General features: G+C 33.1%; 12 protein-coding genes across 12 annotated transcripts; 7 read left to right on the top strand and 5 right to left on the bottom strand.

Moving 5' to 3' along the window:
• Nucleotides 1-171: 171 nt before the first annotated feature.
• Nucleotides 172-4,455, top strand: cgd8_3500 (hypothetical protein; the record flags this gene model as incomplete). Its single annotated transcript, XM_627243.1, has 1 exon — nt 172-4,455. The coding sequence occupies one exon, from the start codon at nt 172-174 to the stop codon at nt 4,453-4,455; it is 4,284 nt and encodes a 1,427-aa protein (XP_627243.1).
• A 174-nt stretch (nt 4,456-4,629) lies between these two features.
• Nucleotides 4,630-5,589, top strand: cgd8_3490 (hypothetical protein; the record flags this gene model as incomplete). Its single annotated transcript, XM_627242.1, has 1 exon — nt 4,630-5,589. One exon carries the CDS (start codon nt 4,630-4,632, stop codon nt 5,587-5,589), a length of 960 nt encoding a protein of 319 aa, XP_627242.1.
• Nucleotides 5,590-5,662: 73 nt separating this feature from the next.
• Nucleotides 5,663-6,079, bottom strand: cgd8_3480 (60S ribosomal protein L34; the record flags this gene model as incomplete). Its single annotated transcript, XM_627241.1, has 1 exon — nt 5,663-6,079. A coding segment is annotated over one exon (417 nt), but the record flags the coding sequence as incomplete, so codon positions are not given.
• An 870-nt stretch (nt 6,080-6,949) lies between these two features.
• On the top strand, nt 6,950-8,263 carry cgd8_3470 (membrane associated protein with a RING finger, 4xtransmembrane domain; the record flags this gene model as incomplete). The annotated part of the gene is made up of 1 exon (XM_627240.1): nt 6,950-8,263. One exon carries the CDS (start codon nt 6,950-6,952, stop codon nt 8,261-8,263), a length of 1,314 nt encoding a protein of 437 aa, XP_627240.1.
• A 186-nt stretch (nt 8,264-8,449) lies between these two features.
• cgd8_3460 (methionyl-tRNA synthetase of possible bacterial origin) lies at nt 8,450-10,195 on the bottom strand (the record flags this gene model as incomplete). The annotated part of the gene is made up of 1 exon (XM_627239.1): nt 8,450-10,195. A coding segment is annotated over one exon (1,746 nt), but the record flags the coding sequence as incomplete, so codon positions are not given.
• A 322-nt stretch (nt 10,196-10,517) lies between these two features.
• Nucleotides 10,518-11,081, bottom strand: cgd8_3450 (60S ribosomal protein L17; the record flags this gene model as incomplete). The annotated part of the gene is made up of 1 exon (XM_627238.1): nt 10,518-11,081. One exon carries the CDS (start codon nt 11,079-11,081, stop codon nt 10,518-10,520), a length of 564 nt encoding a protein of 187 aa, XP_627238.1.
• A 916-nt stretch (nt 11,082-11,997) lies between these two features.
• cgd8_3440 (importin beta like ARM repeat alpha superhelix) lies at nt 11,998-14,808 on the top strand (the record flags this gene model as incomplete). The annotated part of the gene is made up of 1 exon (XM_627237.1): nt 11,998-14,808. A coding segment is annotated over one exon (2,811 nt), but the record flags the coding sequence as incomplete, so codon positions are not given.
• A 282-nt stretch (nt 14,809-15,090) lies between these two features.
• Nucleotides 15,091-17,901, bottom strand: cgd8_3430 (zincin/aminopeptidase N like metalloprotease; the record flags this gene model as incomplete). The annotated part of the gene is made up of 1 exon (XM_627236.1): nt 15,091-17,901. One exon carries the CDS (start codon nt 17,899-17,901, stop codon nt 15,091-15,093), a length of 2,811 nt encoding a protein of 936 aa, XP_627236.1.
• A 491-nt stretch (nt 17,902-18,392) lies between these two features.
• cgd8_3420 (hypothetical protein) lies at nt 18,393-19,367 on the top strand (the record flags this gene model as incomplete). Its single annotated transcript, XM_001388400.1, has 1 exon — nt 18,393-19,367. The coding sequence occupies one exon, from the start codon at nt 18,393-18,395 to the stop codon at nt 19,365-19,367; it is 975 nt and encodes a 324-aa protein (XP_001388437.1).
• A 946-nt stretch (nt 19,368-20,313) lies between these two features.
• On the top strand, nt 20,314-20,680 carry cgd8_3410 (hypothetical protein; the record flags this gene model as incomplete). Its single annotated transcript, XM_001388399.1, has 2 exons — nt 20,314-20,402; nt 20,461-20,680. Coding segments are annotated over 2 exons (309 nt in total), but the record flags the coding sequence as incomplete, so codon positions are not given.
• A 151-nt stretch (nt 20,681-20,831) lies between these two features.
• Nucleotides 20,832-21,833, top strand: cgd8_3400 (RNA polymerase II CTD/NL1 interacting protein like phosphatase; the record flags this gene model as incomplete). Its single annotated transcript, XM_627235.1, has 1 exon — nt 20,832-21,833. The coding sequence occupies one exon, from the start codon at nt 20,832-20,834 to the stop codon at nt 21,831-21,833; it is 1,002 nt and encodes a 333-aa protein (XP_627235.1).
• A 69-nt stretch (nt 21,834-21,902) lies between these two features.
• cgd8_3390 (S.cerevisiae Ssf2p/drosophila peter pan like protein that has an IMP4 domain at its N-terminus and is involved in rRNA processing) lies at nt 21,903-22,994 on the bottom strand (the record flags this gene model as incomplete). Its single annotated transcript, XM_627234.1, has 1 exon — nt 21,903-22,994. One exon carries the CDS (start codon nt 22,992-22,994, stop codon nt 21,903-21,905), a length of 1,092 nt encoding a protein of 363 aa, XP_627234.1.
• Between the last annotated feature and the right edge of the window lie 46 nt (nt 22,995-23,040).

Here is a 23,040-nt window from a genome sequence, read left to right as displayed (position 1 = left end):
TAAACATACCTATTTTTATTACTCGCCTTCATCATTACTTTAATCTTGTTAAAAATAAGAAAAATCAATTAATTTCGTAACTTGGCGCTTTGTGGGGACTAATATAGCTGCATGTAAAAATAGTTTCTCAACACAAATATTGTACAAATTTTATCTAACAAAAATGAAGAAATGAGTGAATACAATAACATCCCTGATATTTTAATGACTAGCAAGTCACGAGGGTATAATAAACTTAGTATTGAGAGATTAAGAGAAATAAGTATTTGTTTATCAAACCTAAGCGTAAATATCGAGTTGCCAATTTTAGAAGTATTAATAGAACAAGAAGATTTACAAAAGCCATTCAACAACTATAAAAGCATACTTTTAAACTGTATTTTAGACTGCATTAGGCTTGCTCTGCCTGTTTCACCGAACTTTTTGAAAAAAATTAAATTTAAAAATTGTGTAAATATATCAAACAATTCTAAAAATAACCTCAAACAATCAAATACTGAAATAATATGTGAGATTACTCTATTTGGGTTGATTGAACATATTGAAAGCATATTAGAGAGCTTGAAAGGGAATGAAGTAAAAATAAATGGTTCAAATAAAATTTGGTCAAAATGTATTTACTCTATAGAAAGGGCCACTGAGAATAATTCCAAATTATTGATATTCTTGATAGAAAATATTCATGAAAGCTTAAGCAAAAGTCGGTTAATTTTAATCTTTGATATGTTATTGGATCTTCTTGAGAATTCTGTTATTCAAAAAAATATTGAATTACAAGATATTTGCAAGTATGCAATTTCTAGTATTTTGAGCTATACCGGAATGATTAATGCAAAGAATGAACTGACGTTAAGTTTTCTTAAGAAACTAATAAATTTGTTCAAATCTTCTAAGAATGTGAAGATTCGTGACCTTCTTTTCCACTTTAGTGCTATCTTGTCAAATGTGGGAGTTAGCGGGATTTCGTACATAACTAATACAATTCTAACAGAATCCTTCAAGTTTTTGAGATGCAAAGCAAGATATTCTTCTGATTTCAGGAATTTGTATGAGAAAGAAAATTATTGGTGGAGAGATAGGTCTGCATTATTTCCAGATTTATTAAAGAATATTAAGTTTGAAAAATTTAAAGATATACAAATGGCTGTCATTGATGTTATCCACTTTCTAGGAAGTATAAATGAAGAGTATATTCAATCGGTGATCAGTCAGATGGCTTGCGAAATTCGAGAAACTAATGATAAACTACGTCTTGAAACAGTAAAAATGGTCACGAAGTTTATTTTACTTGATATTAAATCCGAATATGAAATTGTTTTTCAAAGCTCAAAGATAAAAAACCAACAAAGAGAGTTCAAAGAAAGTCTACTAAAAAGCCAGCTAATAGAATTCTGGCTTTCCAGATTAAATGATAAACAACTTAATATCAGGTCAGAAGTTTTTGAAGGAATTACAGAAGCTATGAACATCTTAATTGAAAAATCAGAATTTGGATATTATAGTGAGAAATTTATCAAATTTATTATCGAAAGTAAAAATATTACATGCCCCAATATGAGTGAAAGTTGGATTAAATTTGTCTCTGTTTGGCTTGCAAATAATCAGAAGGAATCAAATTCAAGTAAATTAGTAGATAATAGTATCCAATATCTAATAAAACATATTTGTGATAAAAATAGAAATATCAGAATATACTTGATCAAATACTTAAAAGGATTTATCAAAATCCCCGAGTTATCAGGAAAACTGTGGCTATTATGGTATGTTTCATTCAAACAAAAAGATTGCCAAATGAGAATAATTATTGAGGATGCTCTACTCGATCTCAATCAATTAGAAGCGCTTGAATCATGTTTTCCTATTAACAAAACATCAGAAACTCTTTGCAGCAAAGCTGCTGAATATAAATCAAATACGGCAATATTTAAAATAATAAAGACCTTTATTTATCAAAGGTATGCACTACTCAAAAACTTTAGGCTATTTGTATGTTCATTATTTTTAATTCAAATTCACAAAAATAACAAGTTAGATAAATATCTTGATTCGCTAAAATTGGAAATTATTGCGCAAATAGAATACTTCTTTCAAGAAGACGGAAGTTCAAAGGAGGATTCTGAAACAGCTGCAAAAAATATGCTGTCTAAAATTCAAGATTCATTAATTTCAAGGGAGAGGTTTGTAAAATGGGCAGCTATTCTTGGAATTAAAATTTGGCATAAAGAGCAACGTACTGAAGATTTGATTGAAGGCTTGGAAATAGATCTGGCCGTAAAGTTTAAAAAAATTATTCGTTACTTGAGCATATTTAAATTTAATTTTGAGAATATTAACTGTATACTACTTCGCACTATCTTTTGTCCTAATTTGGATATCGTAAAAGAAAAATTATGCAATGAATACTGCAATGGATCATCATTTGCAGATGGCTTAGATGCAATTAAATTAAATTTACAATTCAAATTTAAAATAAACATGCTGAACTATATTTTGAACAGTCAAGAACTTAGTCATTCGAGTGAAAAGATTATTCAAATGCTTAACGATGCTATTAAACTTTTTGATATAGAAGAAATATTCAAACTATATGAAGGCTTTTATTTTAACTCGAAAAATTTGTTTAGAAAGAAACTTATGAAGTATTTAAGAGAAGCAAATTCTATGTTCAGTAATATTAATGAAATTTTTGATATTCAATTTACTGATGACTGTTTTTCTTTGGAAAATTATCGAAGCAATTTTATTACGGAAATAATTCCCAATAACGAACTGGGAACAATTATAAGTGATATAGTATTTCAAATATTTCCAAACAATTTTATTTCAAACACTCTTTGCGATTATTCAGATTTCCGGATTTATATTGAGTCAAATATTTTAAAAAAGAAAAATAATCTCAATAATGAACGAAGTTTGGAACTTTTCATCTTATGTTTGCAAGCGGAAAAAATGTGGAAATATGAATTTGAAGAAATAACTGATGCTAAAACAATAATAAGTAAATTGATCATTTTTATTGAGAAAGTTTTAATGCAATCTGATATTACAGCTTATCAATATATTTTATTAACAAAATTAATTGGAGTGGGATGCTTATTATGTTTCAAGTTGAGTACCATAGACAAAATAATATTCAGTAAATTCTTTGATATTTATTATAACTTCAACAAGAAGTTTAAGTTCGCTCCAGATATAGAATCTAGATTAAGTAAACTATCCTTCACGGATTTATACTTAGAAAACAAGTTATTTTATACTTATTTCACATATAATCTTGAATCAAGTTTTGATGGATCAATTGGGATTAATTTGCATTCACTTAAAGAAAGTATATTAGTATTCAATTTATATTTTTATTTCGAACTAAACAATTATATTTGCCTTTCAGAATTGAAGGATTTCTATAGAGAAAATCATCTCAGATTATTCGAATTAGGCCAAGAATTTTGTAATAACGGACCAGCTCAGATGATTTTTTTAATGAATTCAAAAGTTTTTTATACAAGCAAGGATGGGATTAAAAATAATATCTTATCAACTGCATTGGGAAGATCAATAGGAATATCTTTCATACCCCTTTTAAGCCAACAACTCAGCAAAGAGCTGGAATCTTCAAAAGTTTATATAGATATAGAGAGATCTATCAGTGAAGCCGTAAATATATTTATTGGTTCTGTAATTTATCCAAAAACAATCAAATATAACCAGCTATATTGTGTGTTTGATTGTATTATTTCCGTTTTCCTATATTACATATCTAAAACAAATAATTTCAATTTGGAATATATTAATAATTCCATTCATTGCTTTGTAAAAATCTTTTATGATAAACTACAGGATAAGCTTAAAAGTTATGAAATCGCTTTAGAACAACTTACTGCAATGGGAGTGTACTGTATAGCATTTCTTGAAGAAATAGGCTCTAAATATAATTATATATCGGATAATAGCAATTTATTTATTCATAGCATTAATATTACTGATATTTGCAAGGGGATTCAATTCCATATTTCCTATTTTTTTCTAAATAAGGAAGACCCAGAAATATACTTGAGAGAAAATACAGATATATTTGATAACTGGAACTACATAAAAAGTACGTACAAATTCAGAATGCCGTCATATCTATTTTCCAGAATAAAAATGAATCACAACACTACAAAGCTTAACTATATATGGAATGTGCCAGTAATGGCTCAAAGTAAACAAATTAAAGAGAAAGAAATTAAAAAAAATCGCTCAATAAAAATCAGAAAATTAGCAGATCCAAACACGAGAACAGACTTAATAGATCATAATGATGAAAATTTGGTAAGAAAATACTATAAACGCGATTCAGATTCTTTTTCTTCAAGCCTTTCTGAGGGAAGCGATGAAAACTGGATTGAAAGCGTTCCATTTAAGATTGGAACTCCCAAGAAACTTCGCAGATCAAGCCGCCTAAAATCACATTAAATTTTAATAAATGGCATTTTATAAAATGACTACATTGCATTGCGATCTAAAAACGTTTGTGCGGTATAGTGGCAATTTTTTTATATTGATGAAATTTTTAAAATGCTAATTGAATAATAATTACATGAAACAAAAGTGAGTCGACTTTAATATGCAAAGCCGACGAACAATAAGATGCAGGGTTATAGTGGACTTTCTTTTGGAATAAATGATGTGAAAAAAGTGCCCATCTCTCAGGCAAACCCAGTTCAGCTTTCAAATATTCTCTTAAATTTGCGTTATAAAGCATTTTCGGAGCTAAGCAGCAAAGTTTATTCATACCAATCGGATTACCAATACCAATATAAATACTATTTAGCAAAGTTATCACGTTATGAAGCTTTAGAACACAGCATTACACTCAAACTATGCTCAATGTTACCTGAAGTCAGGCGAAGGATAGATTTGGGTTCGAGTCTAATATTACAAAATTACTCTGATGAGGAAATATATTATTCGCATTACCCAGTCCCACATAATATATTTATGGATGAGGTACCTATTTTCAAGGAATTTACTTTTTTTCTTTCATTGAGAAGATCTTTGTTGGAACTCCGGAAAAAAATTTGGAGACTTTACAGTATAATAGAAACCAAGAGTTCAGTAATAAAGCTTTGGGAGATTGAATACCAAGAAGCAATACAAGAAAAGGCTGAAAATGAATATATTTATAACTTAACATCCAACGATTTTGGAAGAAATATTAAGGACTATGCTGAAAAACTCAAGCAAAAAAGATTTGCCGAGTTCAGAAGAGCTAAAGAGATGATTGTTTTGAATAATCTAGATAATGGAAATAACGAAGAGCTCGAGAAGAAATACAGCGACGACGAAAAAGACCGTATTCGGAAAGATGATGGCTGTTTGATCTTGCCAATTAGCAAGAGAAGGGTTAGCCTTCATTGTTCAATCAAATCAGAGAGTCCAAATATGGCATATAGACAAAGAATCGACAATAAAAATCCGTCTAAAAAAGGGAACTTAAAGGGAGGCGATGCTAAATACAATAAAATGAACTCCGTAATTCCAGACTCAAACGTGATCAAGAAGGAGTTGAATAAACTACCTCCAAAACCAGAGGGAACCGGTCTATAAACCAAGAAAAAAGTATTAATATTAAATAAAAAACTAACACTAGTAAAGTTAGATTTATCTAAGTGTAAGATCTTCACTTCCTCTTGGATGAGGCTTGCTTACTTCCTGCGGATTTCTTGTTAACCTTTGGCTTCTCTTCACTCTTCTTCTGTTGCTCTTTCTCTGCAATTACACTCTTTACAACTTTTTGTTCCTCAAGCAAGAATGCTCTTAGGATTCTCTGCCTAACACACGTTGGACATTTGGTTCCTCCATATGCACGGGCAACAGTTCTCTCGCGTTTTTTAAGGTGTTTCATTTCATATGGAGCACATGCCGGAATTCCTGCCAAGGGCTTTTTGCAATCACCGCATTTAGGTCTCGAATATACTTTTCCAATATTTTGAATCAAGTTTCTACCGCCTGGAGTCTTTACAACACGAACTCTGTTGGATGGGGTATTATAACGGCACTTTCTGCGATAAGTCACTCTTGGAGACATTTTCTGAAATTATATATCGGTTTAAAATAAAACTAATTTGCAATATTGATACCTTGAGATTCGTACAAAGAATGAAGTATTCCACAAACTTGAATTTTCGATATCTTGCGCACTATATTCACTTTTAAAGAGGAATGGCGATGCTCCCTCAGACTTTTGTAAATATTCTCGTGATTCCTACCTACTCTGCAGTTTGAAGAAAGTCTATCAAACCGCCAGTACCATAAATAAATTTAATATTTCAATTAATTGTTATTACTTTTGAATAGCCAATTAATATTCAAATATTGTCGTTTTGATTTATTATATTAATTTGTTTAATTTATATAACCGAAAACTACAGAGACGCCGTCCCATTTATATAATATACAATTACAAATTAACTTACGATACTACACTACGTAATGCCTAACATACTTTATTTTAATATTCTCCTTTTGCTCAAATAACATTTCCCGCCCGTATGAAGTCAGTAACGGAGACACTAATGCATGGCGGTAAAGGCGCCGCATGGATTTTTTATAAATGCCTTTAATTGCAATAATTATATCATATTACAATTAATGCGTAATTCAAAAAAGTTACGTAACATTTACGTGCATGACTTACATGCAACAATTTTTTGCAAAACTTAGTTTAATTAATTACAAATATAATAAAATCAAATAAAAAACTTGAGATGAAGATTAATAAACTCTAAGATCCAAAATATCCTTTTTAGATACAAAGACAAGTAGACTTTTTATTTAATAGACATAAGTGTATACAGTACATGTAATATTGAGTGCTAGTCGAAATACTTATTTAATATATGCGTTACTTGACTAATATGGCCTCGTAATATTATATTGTTATAAGACAAATAACTACGAATAAGAAATGGATAATAATTTAGGTATTTATAAAAGGTATGTCTCTTATTACATCCATAAAAAACAGCATGTGGCTCTTCGTAGCCTGACACAAAATACCGGCAAGGCTAACTTTAGCAACAAAACAATTCGCAAAATCATGTTGGTTAAAGAAAGAATAAACATCTGGTGTAGAAAATATTTGAATATTCAACCACTATTTAGAACCCAGGACAATGTAATAATATCTTCTCCTGTAACTGAAAGCTCACTAAGAAGCATTTACGGAAGAACTACTCCAAATATCACACCGAGCAATCACTCCGACTATGTTTCAGGAATAAATCAGCTTTCGAATAATCCTCTTATAAACAATATGTCTCAGCAAGAGCATGCTTCAGATGATTCTCTCATGCAACTAGTATGTAATTACCCAGAGAAAGCTATTTGGTTTCTTTCGTGCAATTTATTAATTGGAATGATCTCTTTCATTTCTCTCGGATTAATTTCGACAGGCTTAACACTTAAGAATTGGAGATCAGACTTCAGCAATAGCCCTTTTCTATGTATCTGGTTATTAATTCATGGGTCTCTTCAAATGTTACAGGGAATATTCAGGTTTTACTACAAAATTATATTAGAAAGAGAAAGAATTAATTCGAATAGTACGAGAGTAATTCAAATTTTACAAGCAGTTAGGCGACTAACCGCAAATAGAGCATGGAAAATAGGTAAAGTATTATCGTTTATATATTATACTTGGTTTATGTTTGGATTTTATTGGATCTTATCAGTAAGACCAAACGTTGAAACATTTTCAGGTCAATCAAGAAAGTTTGTAGGCAGTCTTAGCGATTCACAATTGGCAGATTACTCATTGATTGCTGGCCATAGATCATACCTATTGCTGGGAAACGGTTCATTATACTCACTAAAGGACCTTATTAAAGTTGACTGTAGATCTGGAATATGGCCCCTATATTTAATTATAATGCTTATATGCACATTCAGGATAATATTTATGGTCAGCTTCTTCTACTTTGTATTTCCTACTGTTGTTTCAAGTGAGTATTCTGATAATAAATTAAGAGCGTGTACAATTAACAAGCTCGAATCCCTTCCCGTGAAGACATATTCTGAATGGAAAAAATTAAAAGAAAATGAATTATTGCTTAACAAACATTCATTTCTACAGGATAATTGTATTATTTGTTTAAATGACTTCTCATCATTCGAAATGGCTCGTTGCCTTCCTTGTAACCATGTTTTCCACGATGACTGTATTGACATGTGGCTACTCAGAAACGCAGTTTGTCCTTTATGCCAAGCATCCTTAAAATAAAAAATAATCAGACTCAAGAAAGCTGGATGTTAGGAAATTAACACTCGTAATTCTAACTTGAATTTTTTTATTTAATTTAAATTTTGATATAAAAATTTTAATCAGCTTTCCAATACATTGAGTTTAGGTATTTATAGTAAGCTATTTCAATTTATATTAAAGTTATATATATTTAACTAAATAACTCTATTTTCCCTTATCTTTAGTTTCACTTAATTTCTTATTTCCTGATCTTCTTTGTTTCTCTCTTTCTCTTTTCTCTGCTTTAAGCTCTTCGAATGTCTTTTCTTCCTTATTCACAATTCTCTTAAATAGAGGTTCGCCAATCAATATTGGCGTGCCAGGTTTAATGTTATTATAGTTTATATCAACTTCTGGGATTATTTTCTCTGGAGTCCCAAGTCTATTGAAAACCTCCTTACATGCCAAAGTAATAAATGGACTAAGCAGAATTGAAATATAGTAGGAACCTTCCAATACGATTCTAATAATTTCTATCCTCTCTTCATCAGACTTGCCATTATCTTTGTTCCAAGGTGCGTGGTCAGTAAGGAACTTATTAATATTCCTCGACAAATCCATTGCTATTTGTATGCACTCATCAATACGGAAACAATTCCAAGCCAAATAGTATTCTTCGAAAACTGTATCAATATCTACTGGTTTATCTAATAACAAAGATTGAGATAAAGAAGGCGCAACTCCCTGGCAAAATTTGTGTGTTAAATTTGTAATTCTTGAAATAAGATTCCCATAAGTATCAGCTAATTCACCATTATTATAGTCTATAACGGAAGAAGGTTGATATTTAATATCATTCCCAAATCTCCCTTCTCTAGCCAAGTAATATCTAAATGGATCAGAACCAATTTTATCAATTTGTTCGAATGGATCAACAACATTCCCCAAGCTCTTACTCATTTTTTTACCGTCGGGTGCGGTAACAAATCCATGAGCAAAAATCGTTTTTGGCAAGCTGAGTCCGACACTTAATAGCATCGCAGGCCAGATTACGGAATGGAACCAAGTAATGTCTTTACCAACGATATGAACTGTATTTTCCCAATACTTGTTAAATAACGAATTTTCTTCAAGATCATTGTCAAAATCAGCCCATTTCAAACCAGTAATATAATTTGTTAGAGCATCAAACCAAACATACATAACATGTTCCTGGTCATTTGGAACGGGAACTCCCCAGGAAAAACTAGCTCTACTTATAGATAAGTCCTCAGAATCGCTGCCAAGAGCCTCTAACCTTGCTAATATACTTTCTCTACTCGATTCCGGCTGTATAAATTCTGGATTGTCAATAATGTGGTTTTTTATTGATTCAAGATAATTAGTTATTCTGAAAAAGTAAGAAGGTTCTTCCATCTTTGTTAAAGGTAATCCCGAAATTGGGTCAGTATAATTTAGCATTTTTGCTTCTAATTCAGTCATAAAACTCTCTTCTCTTACGTTATACCATCCATTATACTTTCCAAGGTAAATGTCTCCTTTCGCCTCACAACGTCTCCATAACTCCTTACATGATTCATAATGATCAGCATCAGTTGTTCTAATAAACCTGTCCGTACTAATCTGAAGTTTTTCATTCATATTTTTAAATTGTTTTACATTTTCATCGCAAAGTTCTTTTGGAGATATGCCTTTTTTTTCTGCAGTAGCTGCAATTTTTTGCCCATGTTCATCAGTTCCTGTTTGAAATCTTGTATTAAAGCCGAATAGCCTTGCAATTCTAACAAGAATATCAGAAGTTACTATTTCATATGCGTGCCCCATATGCGGTGTTCCATTAGTATAGTTTATTGCAGTCGTGAAGTAGTAATATTTTCCCGACGAGTTTCTGTATGTTGTATTTATCTTAGTCATTTTATTGTAAGTTAAATTATTTCTACAATAATCTGAATAAACTCGAAAACTTCGTTTTTATTATATAAAAAAATAAGGAATTTCGGCTTACAAAAAAAAAAATATCGCATAGAATTTCCCTCGCATTTCTCCTCGATTACAAAACTCGGGCTAACAGAGAAAGGTCTACATCAAACTGCCGATAAATCAACTCCAAGATAAAAACTAAGACAAAGGAGACATTCAGAACGAAAAAAAATGAGAAAATTTCATCAATTAAATCTAGCCAATCCATTATATCGCAATTCTAGAAATTATATAGTAAAACGACTTTGTGTCGTTCCACATGATAAATGTAAAGTTCCTCATGAATTTAATGGGATTCATAATGAAAAAAAAACTAATTTTTAGAACCTACACGTAATTTTCTGCGAGCTAATTGTTTCTTTGTAAGCTTGACAACTTTCTGCCCTTCAATATTCTTTGGTTGTTCAACAGTATCGTCTATCTCCTTAAAAATAAGCTGGATATTGCATGGTTGGCTTTTGAAAGGAGTAATACGTCCATGAGCTCTAAAGGTCCTTCTTCTATTGAATGGAGCATGAGTAACTACAGCAGAGACGAGCATAAGACGGTCAACATCTAAACCTTTCATGTCGCAGTTACTCTCTGCGTTTTGTAAAAGATCTAGAAGGAATCTACATGACTTTTCCGGAAATCTTCCTTGAGTAAGCTTGAATTCATTTGCCTTCGCAGTCCTACCAACGCCTCCATTGAATCTCCTGAATGGAACGCACCTTTTCTTTGCAATTACATCCAATAGATATTGGCGAGCATCAAGTAGATACATTCCCTTGATGGCTGTTGCTGTCTCGTATGTATTCTTGTAACTAACGCGAAGATCGCTACCTTTGCACATTACACTCTTGGAAGGAGTATCGGGTCTTACAGCATATCTAACCATCTTTTACTTTTTTTGTTTTGCCTAGTGTTTCTCCTACTATTGTCAAAATTATACCTTAAGTTCTTGATGAGATATAAACAATATTTAAGTTGATCGGAATTACAGCGCTTATAATGTTTTGCAATAAATATTACTTTGTCAAGAGAACGTTATTTTCCAAAACAAAATGTTAAATAACTTTAACTAATAAATAACTGTAATCTGTCTCAATACGAGACGTAATTCCAATTGACGATAGACATTCACGTTAATTTAATTAATTTGTAATAAAATCTGAACTGCCCGCCTAAATGCAGCCTGCAAAGCAATACAAATATTGAGTTTTGATTTTAAGAATTATTATGTTTGCGTTTTTATCTTGATCCTCTATTGAGGAAGAGCTATGTATTAACTGTTTGCTATTTAATTGTTCCTGCTTCTGAAATGATATCTAGTTTCTCCTGGATCTTTACCGTCCGCTATATCTTTTTTTAAAAGTGATTAAGCTGCTTAACAAATCTATGTCAGCAAGATTGGACTGAGATTTTATCTGATTTTCTAACCTATAAGCCTTGATAACTCCCACATTAACAAGCCTGTAAACACACCTAGGTGCAAATAAATTAATTACTTAGGCCGCCTCGTTCCTTCCCAACCTTCACTAACATCACAATAATTAACGTAAGTATAGACGGGACATATCCTTATTGAGATTGTGACAAAACCTATTAAAACTGAAATTGTGATTAAGGAATCAAGGATAAGAAAGGGGTTTGAATTAAGAGTAACTAAGTACTAAACAAGTTAAGCTAAATAGGAAACGTACAAAAAAGCTCAAAAAGGGGCACACTTAAATTTATGGTAAAATAATAGGTTCGAATAATTATTTAGTCAAATAAAAACTGGAATAAATCGGCAGCATAAATAAAACCATTAAAGAGAAGGATCCCAGATGTTGTCTTCCTGGAAGTATGATGTAACAAAATGTCAGGAAGTGCTGTCCATTTTGAGACAGGCTGATTCTTCTGAAAGCAGTGTACAACTCCAAGTAACTAATGCCTTGAATTCCTTTGTAATAAATAGCCCTGATGCGCCATGCTACTTTGCTCTTATATTTTCTGGTATGAATAGTGAGGGTTTGGATGTGCGTCAAAGGGCAGGGCTTTTATTAAAGAACTATCTTGTACAATATGGAATACCTTCTTCTTCTGAATATATAGAATATCTCAAAGTTACATCTCTTAATGCATTAAATGACTCCCAGAGGTTAATCAGATCTACTGCTGGTACAATTGTTACCACATTTGTTAATACAGAACAAGGAAAACCTTTACTGGTAGAATCTCTTCGCCATTTGTCTCAGTTGTTAGATATGGCCACAAATGATAGTATTGATGGTGCATTTGATTGTCTTATAAAAATATGCGAAGATGAGCTGGAGTATTGTTTGGGTGAAAATTCAGGTATATTGGAGCATACTCACCCAAGACTCATGTCTTTTCTTGACGCGTCAAGACAATTAATATTACCCAAGCTCTTTCAAATATCTCAAGGTGAGCATTTAATACTAAGTAAGAATGAGACTGCAGTACATCTTAGTTTCAAGTGCATCACTTTATATGCTCAATATCACCTTTTTAGTTCTGGTAATGCTCTACATGACTTTTTCACGCGATATTGGCAAGTAATTGGTATTTTGGCAAAACAGGAAAGTAGGCAGATAAGACTACTATCTATAATGGGAATTATTACAATTTTGGAGGATGACCCTGGAGTGATCCTTGACGGAGCAGGTGTTAATATAATTATTGATTTTGTATTGTGCTGTTGCGAAGAGACAAGCGGTGATTCATATAATCTACGGCTTGAAAGTTTTGAGTTTTGGCCATTGTATCTTAGAAATGAAAAGGGAATAAATATTCTTAGACCATTTCTACCTCGACTACTCATTTGCTTACTTGAAAATTCTATATTTACAGATTTTGATTATATTGAAATGGACCCTTCTCATTTCGAGGACAAAACTGAAGATGACCTTCACTCTATAGGCCCTAGGTTTCATCAGGGACGCACGGATAACTCTGAATCAAACGATGACGAGGTAGAGCTCGGAGCATGGGGAAACCAATGGACAGTAAGAAAAGCCTCAGCTCTTGCGCTGGACCACATATCGGTGATATACGGAGATGAAATTTTGGGAGAGCTATTACCTAAAATTGAAGCAACTCTCCAAGATCCCAACTGGGAGAAGCAGGAGAGTGCAATTTTGGTCTTAGGCGCTATTGCTAGAGGTTGTATTAAAGGACTATCACCATTTTTACCTAGAGTCTTGAGTTATTTGGTCAAACTTACATCAAATTCTAAACCACTGATCAGGAGCATTTCATGTTGGTGCATCTCAAGATTCACACCTTGGTTAGCGCTTCAGCAAGGCCAACCAATTCTTAATAGCGCTTTTGGTGCGCTATTAGCTAGAATGCTTGATCCTAATAAACGTGTTGAAGAGGCAGCTTGCTCTGCTACAGCTACATTTATTGAGGATTCTGCTCAATCACTTTCTCTTATACCATTCCTTGATGACATTGTGAATACTATATCTGGGGCACTGACCGTATATCAATATAGGAACTTGCTTATTTTATGTGACACCATTTCTACATTATGTTTCTCAGTTGGTCCCAATGTATTTAGCCAAACATTTGAAAATAACCTGGTCCCACTTCTTATTACAAAATGGAAATCTTTTCCTATAGACCATCCATGTTTAGTTGCTTCGATGGATGCAATCGCAAAAATTTTTGCTGTAGTAGGGAACAAGGCATCTGGATTTGCAGACTCAATATTGCAACACTGTATTCAAAACATTCTAATGTCAGCTCTAAATAATTTAAAGAATTCAGAAGAAGTTTCATATTCAGTGCCTGACACTGCCGAATGCGCTCTAGACTTGGTCAGTTCGATTGTAGAGGCAGTGAGGGAGCCTACAATCCCAACATTGAAAAGATATGGGTTTGCCAACTACATTCTCATATTTTGCCAAGATGAAAGCTATCCAAATATAAAGCAAAGTGTATTTGCTTGTGTAGGGGATATAGCCAAGTTTGGAGGAGACAACTTGGATTTTTTAAAGCCTTTATTACCTACATTACTGCAACTTTTAGTGTTAAATCTTTCAAGTCCAAATATTGGTATAGCTAACAACGCAGCCTGGGCCATAGGAGAAATTGCTATGTATGGAAATCTCCCAGAGATTTTCACAGTTATTGAACCTTTTTTAGAACATATAATTGACATGCTCGTTTCCAGAATAACCACGTCTTGTAATTCATCTTCACACATAGATAACCTTGCAATTAATGCATGTATTACTATCGGTAGAGTTGCAGTGGTGGCACCTTCTAGGGTTGGAGGAAGACTAGGGGTTTGTGCTGATCGTTTTTTTTTGGTACTAACTAATGTTCGTAACGATCAAGAAAAAATGAATGCAGTTCAAGGAATTTGCTTTGCTATTCAAACCAATCCAACTTCACTAAGTGCGTCTAGTATCAATTCATTCTTTGATCTATTAAATTCTATGCAGCCAGCTCTAGACTCAAAATCGAGCTTTTCAGAGAATATTCTTCCTATTCTACAAAGCACGCTTAAGTCCATTTATTTGGGGCTTGCCGATAAAAATACATTTTTACAGATTGTCAAATCCCACAATGGCTATGTTCAGACTCTAGTAACATCGTTTTTAAGCAGCTAACACTGCCTTTGGGCACTAATAACCTTATATTCTCATTTTTAGTTCTTTTCTTATATCTTCATGACTCGAATACAATTAGATTATAGGAACTAGAATCAAAGTTTGATCCTTGCAAACTATTCATCCGAAATCTAGGTCTCCATAAGTTTCTATTAACTACTCCCTCCTGAGGCCCCAAATAGGGGCATTACAGGCTTCCAAAACATTATACTGAAATTTCAGACAGTAAAATAAATTTAAGAGAATAAGACCTATAAGTGTTTTCTAAAAGTATATAGAAACTCAAAAATCGATGGACTTTAGGATTTCAGACGTATCTTTCGATAAACCGGGGGATTGAAGTATTCTAACGACATTCTCCTTAAGAAGATTGCGTCTTCCCTCATCAAGTTTCAAGACCTTTGTAAATGCTCTCGAAACAGACGCAGCTGACATTGGGTTTACTTTATCCATCAAAATTATCGCATCTGCAACAAAGGAATACCCAAGCCCATCTTTCCTGTTGAACGCAACAAAATTAGATGCAAAAGTGCCAACCAAAGAGGAGAAGATTGTTGGGTTTTCACGATATTTAATAAATTGTGGGTTAGAATGGTAAATATTTATTACACGCTCAACATTGTCAGGGATAAGACAACTTGCCTGAATGGAGAAATATTGATTCAAGGTCGAAACGTCATCTGAAGTTGCAAGTAACAAAGAATCCAAAGCTTGAATACACTCACTGGATTTATGATCCGCTATTTGTAGTGCTGATATTGCACCAAGCTTACTTGTCATATAATCAAAACGATTGTGTTGCTCAAAAGCCAACTTAGTGCCAAGGCTAGGATCAAGTTTTGCAATAAAGTCTAGTAAAATATTTAATAATCTACGGATTGCAATAGCTTCAACATTTACACCTTTACCATGAATGAATGGGCTCTGAGAAGGCAACGCCGATAAATCTTCAGTAAGAACCTGGAATAAATCTACTATTTGAGTCTTAAACCTCGATGCAAAGGCAACTGTTAATGCATTAAAAGACTCGACAACAAAATCGAAGTTTGGTTCTGCAATAGAAGCCAAAACTTGGGAATAACTTGGGATTCTAAGCGTGTATGAGGCAACCATTGGAGAAACAGTACCATTTGGATTTTTAGACGTCTTAATTTTTGAAATAAACGATTCAAAACAACTGAGAATAGTTTGTGAAAGAATGCTCTCTATTACAGAACTAGGCGAAATTTCTTGTGAAGAGTTGGTAGATGCTTGGATCAGAATTTTTTTATATAACGTTTGAGCTGCATCAAAACGATTATATTCGTCTGTATCAAATGCAAAAAGAAATGCCAACTCCTCGTCTGAACGAGGTGTTTTAAACCTTAAATTTACGGGTGCTGAGAAACCCCTAAGGATCGATGCAACTGGTGTCTCCCAAACTCCATCTAGAATAAATGTCTGCTGCTGTTCTTTGAGAATCAGTGTTTCCGACTGTCTTATTTCTTTGCATGAATCCTTTCCAATTAACCCTACTATAACCGGAATATAAAATGGTCTCTTTTTAGGTTGCTCTGGAGTAGGACTACAGCGTTGTCGAAGTGTAATCGAACATGTCCCCTCCGCTTTGTTGTGATCAATAGAAACAACCTCAACTTCAGGTGTGCCAGCTTGGTCGTACCAGCGCTCAAATTGTGTGAAATTATAATTATTAGCGTCTTCCATAGCTTTTCTGAAGTCATCACAAGTAACTGCCTGGCCATCATGGCGAGCAAAGTAAAGATCCATACCTTTGCGGAATCCCTCACGGCCAAGGATAGTTTCATACATCCTTACAACTTCTGCCCCCTTCCTATATACTGTGCTTGTATATAAATTATTTGTTGAAACAATGGAATCTGGCCTAATAGGATGTGCAAGCGGCCCTGAGTCTTCCTGGAACTGGTAGTTGCGCAACACCTCTATGTCTCCTAACTGTTCAGATAACCTATCAATACAGTCACGAGAAAACTCTTGGTCCCTATAGACTGTCAAGCCTTCCTTCAAAGTAAGTTGGAACCAATCTCTACATGTAACTCTATTACCTGTGTAGTTATGAAAGTATTCATGCCCAACTATTGAAAGGATGTTCGTGAAAAAATAGTCAGGGGTGATATTCTCTGATGCTAGAAGACAAGAGCAGTTAAAAATGTTCAAGCTCTTATTTTCCATTGCACCAAAATTGAAAGACTCAACTGCTACAATATTAAAAATTTCAAGATCATACTCCAAGCCAAAGCGGTCTTCATCCCATTTCATTGCTAGCTTCAAGGACTCCATTGCCAATCTCAATCTATCTACATACTTGGGCTCACTGTACACAAAAAGCCTGACAGTCTTGCCAGATTTTGTTATAAACTTGTCCTCCAATCTTCCCAAAACTCCAGCAACAACCGCAAAAAGATAACAAGGTTTGGGAAAAGGATCCACAAATATGGCAAAGTGCCGATTTTCAGAGCCCTGAACGTCACCTTTTTCTAGCAAATTTCCATTTGACAACAATACGGGAGATTTAGTTTTATCTCCTTCAATTCTAACCCTAAATTTACACATTACGTCGGGTCTATCTAAGAAAAATGTTATCCTTCTGAAGCCATCCGATTCGCACTGCGTGGAATAAACTCCTGCAGAATAATACAATCCCATATTTTTGGTATTTCTATCAGGAAAAATTTCAACAACTGTCTCGAGTGTAAACTGCTGATCTTTATTTGGTAGTAAATTACTTGAAATAACAAGCTTACCATCAGGGCCATCGGGTTGAAAGTAACCCTTATACAGACTCTTTTCTAAAATTACGCCGTTTAGTTTTACTGAAACAAGTTTCAAGCAATCGCCATCCAATGATAAGTCACCTCTAAAAGATGAATTTGGATTTCTTCTCATGATTATTACTGAAGAAACAACAGTTACGTCGTCTTTTATATTAATATCTAAGTTAACATGATCAATTAAAAAATTTGGAACTTTATATTCTTTGCGATAAATACGATCCTGAGAGTGAGCAGGCCTTAATACATTTAGGTTACATATTGTCAAATCCCTACAGCCACATTTTCCGAATAAATTGCCCATCTTAATTTTTTAATGATTTAAAGCTTAACTAGCAAAAAAAAAAAAAAATACACTTGTATTTATAAAAATCTATGCTTTAGCACTACTAATAGTAACTGTTCGATATATTTTTGCTTATTACCACTAGTATCTCGTTACTCAACTAATTGCAACACCAAGTTTTGTTTACTTCCTTAATCTTTCAAATCTGAGTATGCTAAATCTTGTCTCATGATTAAGATTCACTACCGCCACAATCCAATTTATAGGCACACAGTGGGCACAATTACTCAACTCCCGCTATTTAGTACTAATTGAAAAAACTATAGATCAGGTTGCAACCAAACTATATAGATCCAGTGGCTATTATATTCAAGATGCCAGTATTGGCTCTCCTATATCATAAATAATACTTACCTTTTTTTATTTCAACCTTTGAAACTTGGGAAAATTCCGCCAATTAAATTTCTGTCTTAACCCCCGGCAATGAAAAGTGCTCAACTTAAGTCAATATGTCAACTCTGGATACTTACTCGAGGAGCTATGACGATCTTTTGGTTCATCAATTAATGCTTCAAGATGTGGAGAGAGTAGAAGCTTATAAACGATCATTCGAGGAAAACAAAGAGTTGTTCAAAGGAAAAATAGTGTTAGATGTGGGATGTGGAACAGGAATATTGTCTATGCTTGCAGCAAAATGCGGAGCTAAAGCAGTATATGCTGTAGATGGGAGCAATATATCATTTCTAGCAAAAACAATCGTAGAAGATAATGAACTATCAGAGGTTGTGAAAGTCATCCATGGGGTTATAGAAGAAATTGAGCTCCCTGTAAATCAAGTTGACATCATTGTTTCTGAATGGATGGGTTTCTATCTGTTACATGAAGGAATGCTTGACAGTGTAATTTTTGCAAGAGACAAATGGCTTAATTCTAAGCATGGCGTAATTTTCCCTGAAAAAGCGTCGCTATATGTATCATTAGTAGAAATTGAAGACTTTTGGTATAAAAACATTGAAGGAATAAATAATATTCAAGGATTTGATTACTCTTCAATGAGGAGGATAATACATTCTAGTTACTTAAAATCGCCTTTGATACTCGGCGTAGAACCAAAAAACGTCGAAAACTTTTCATTTGCGCGTATATTAAGTTTGGATCTCTTAAAAATAAACATCAATGATCTTGATATTATTAAATCACAGTTTACTCTTAAAGTAAAAAAAGATACAGAATTCGTCCATGGCTTTATAGTATGGTTCGATATAGAATTCCCCGCTCACAAGTCTAATGCCATTATACTTTCCACATCGCCTTATGACAAACCTACGCACTGGAAGCAGACAATAGTATTATTTCAAGATTGTTTAGAAGCAAAAGCAGGGCTAAATTTAAAATGTCTTTCAAAGCTCGAGAGGTGTGTTAATGAAAGTAAAAGGTGTTATACTATTTCTATTGAAGTCCAAGATGCAAGTATTGAGTTTTAAAGTTTTCTAGGAAATGTGATCGTTCACTTACAAAGCTGTTTAAATTTAGTATTTAAACTGTTTAAAAATAAAATTCTATTAGTACATTACAATTATTAGTAATATCACACAAATTTTTGCCATTAATTTCCATTTATTCCATAAGTATTTATCCCCTTTTTAAATCTCTAAATCACATAAAGTCAGAAATACGTTATGTCTACCCAACGTAATCCTTTGATCAATTGTAACTAGAAGGAAACAGAGAAGGATTCGTGCTAATTAAAACAAATATGTTGGCCCCCTGGATCGTCCCAGTTATTGTTACCTTAGCCATTTTTTTGTTCGTTGCAGTTTTCATACTGATGTGGACGCTTCTTAGAACCTCGCATAGATTTACACCCAAAGCTAAGTCATTCATAGGTAAGTTGTAAAGTAACACAATTTTGATTAATGATTTCTTGGTTTATTTTTTACGTAAATTATCTTGATTTTTTTATAAATTTCAGATCAAGAAAAGGCAATTAATGAATTTCAATCAAATATTTTTATAAATGCGAATGACACTAACCAGCAATATGTTCCTCCGCAGTCGTATATCCAACATCAGCATTTACAAAATCAGCAAGTAAACTGCCATGTACCAAGAGAAATTCATACTCATAAATGTTGCAATAGCCAGCATTCAGAGTGTAACCAACTCTATGTTAAAAATGATAATCAGCAGATTCATGATCATCAATTTTGTGGCGAATGCCTTGCATCATAAATTCAATTATTTTGATATGCCACGAAATATTGACTAATATAAAGGAATAATGAAAGAAATCATATATTTTGTAAGATATATTCCTCATATAGAAAAATTTGTGACTATTTATCAAATAGTCTTGTAATATATCAAAATTTTTGTTTTGGTTGAGCGGGAGGTGTTCGATATTAAATAAATTCAGTTAAATAAATGGATCAGAAAGAACAAATCATTCAATATATTCTAGTTCGTTCAGATCTTGGATGGAGTACCGGTTCAATTATTGCTCAGGCTTGTCATGCAAGGTTAGTTATATATTACAGAATTTATATTTTGTCCTTAAATACATTTAATTTTACTTAGTTCCGCAGCTATTTTTGAAAATTTAGGAGAAGACTCTGTCAAAGAATATCTTAAAGAAATTAACCAAATGAGAAAAGTTGTTCTTAATTGCCCGGATGAAAAAACTTTAAGGAATGTTTCATCTGATCTTAAAGCAAGGAAAGTAATCCATAAACTTTGGGTAGAGTTGCCAGAAAGTATTCCTACATGTATTGCAACAATAGTAAGTGAAATACATTGAATGCCTGTCGAATCATTGTCTTCATTATTTTTAAAGCCAAGTTATAGAAGTATCCTGTCACCTCACTTTAAGATGTTTAAATTGTTCCGCTAGCTAATTGATTTTCGCTGGCGGGGGTTTATTGTTGATATTTTAGTTTATACAAATTTAGATGCTTCTAAACACCATTGTAAAATGCTTCAAAAGACATATATTAATTTCGCCGCAATACTCAACTTTTCTTGTAAAGAACTTAGATATCAGGTTTCTTTACTCGCGTTTCCATTACAACTTACAGCGGAAGCTAAATCGAGATAAATACTTTATTTTGCTTAATAACAACTTTCGAAATTTTCACAATTTAAATCAAAGTGCACCAAAGCTCAACTTATACAGGATTATTACTAAAAATCTACTTGGAATAGGAATTACAATGTATTTTGGGTATTTTGTTGCTAAGAAAAGGCCAATACGTCTATCCGATATATGCAATAAATTCGAGAGATTTAATGATTGGAGCTATGACTTATTGCAAAACCAAATTAATAGGTTCGTTCCACCTGATGATGAGCCTCTATTACCCGACTTCGAACAGTTAGGATACCCAAGAAATTTACCTACTCTTGTGCTTGGTCTACGTGGGTTAATATGTGAAATTACCCATTCTAAAAAAAATGGTTGGGGAATTGTAAAAAGGCCCGGCGTAGATAAGTTTTTTAATATACTTAAAAATTATTATGAAATTGTGATTTGGAGTGATGAATCATTCCCAATTCCTCATGAAGTTCTGGAAAAATGGAATTTACCCATAATTGGGATCTTGAACAAAAACCACTTTTCAAAGATTAATGGTAAGCTATTCAAAAACTTAAGTCGTCTTGGAAGAAACCTAAATAGAGTAATTCTTGTTGATAATGAATCGTATTCTGCAAATATTCAATACGATAACTCTATCGTGCTCCCTATATTTAAAGGTGATCCATATGACAACGAACTTAACTCAATTATTGATTTATTAAAGGCAGCAGCCTTACAACCAGGTGATATAAGGGAATATTTAAAGAGATTCAGGTGTAATGATACCAATATTGGAGATCAGTTTAACGAATACAGAAAAACTGTTTCAGAAAAAAGTGAATTACGCAGAAAATTTGGCAAATTTTTTCTGAAATAAGTTACAAACATTAATTAACATGAACTATACTTAATATAATAACTTTTCAATATAAATATTACTTTCTTATTACTCACATGTGTCTTTACATGAATTATTGTCTTCATTGTAGCTATTCAATAGGGAATTTTCCTCTTTTCTTCTTTCTTTTAATAATATTTCTTTTTTTTCTAATTCTTTTAGTTCGTCCTTGCTCTTTCTAACAAAACGATGATAAATAACAGCCCCATCACAAACTTCATCGACTACCTTAACCAATCTCATTGATATTCTAGGACCTAACTCTTTCAATGAGACAGAAACTTTTCCTGTATAACTACCACTTCTTTCCGACAAACCCATTTGATTTTCATCGCGGCTCCCACTCGAAGTGGGCATCTTTACCTCTACTTCATCATCAACTTCGCTATCTGAGGCACAGGCTCCATTTTCTGAAGACAAAACATAATCTGCCATATCATCCCCTCTCCCTATAGAGTAAAGTTTCTGGTCTTTTGTTTTTAATAGTAATTTCTTAATTGGCTTTGAAACTCCAGCTGGACGACGTATAATTGCGTAATGTCTTAGTTCAAACAATTCACTATCTTTACAATATTCGATAAGAACAACTCTTTTACAAGATCTTATCCGTATTTTTGTCAAATCAATTGCAGGAAACATCCCATTTATCATTGTTTGAAGTAAATTTAAAGGTATGGGGTTAGTAGAGTCGTTTGAAGGCAGATTCTTGATCCCATTTAATACCAGCAATGGAGATGTTAAATAATCCGAACTGCAACTTCTAGGCCTTTTTTGTGAAGATCTAATATCATGCATTAGGCTGAAATCTTCGATTTTAAATGTCGCTGTTGGCCCAGAAGGCAATACAATTAATCTGATATAGGCGCCTGAAGCAGTTTGGCTTACTGCAAGAATATGTGATATCCCCAATGGGCCTGCAATACTGACAAAATCCTTGATCTTGTTGTGCTTATTCTCCTGCAATTTAATTGCGCTCCAGGGAGACATTAGATATCTTAAGTCCATTACTAAGCCTTTTAACTGCTTAACAACTTTGCCCTTTCTTAATACAAAACATTTTGGAATAGATTTAAGTTCCTCCTCGACAAGTTCCTTTTTATGAGTTTTTGTTTTTTTCCTTCTCCCGTGCAGCTTAGGCATTTTTATAACTAATAACCTTGAAACTTATCTAGAAAAGTATGAACTT

This window comes from Cryptosporidium parvum, chromosome 8, assembly GCF_000165345.1.
Source record: "Cryptosporidium parvum Iowa II chromosome 8, whole genome shotgun sequence".
Lineage (NCBI taxonomy): Eukaryota > Apicomplexa > Conoidasida > Eucoccidiorida > Cryptosporidiidae > Cryptosporidium > Cryptosporidium parvum.
This window is presented reverse-complemented; position numbering and strand designations above follow the sequence as displayed.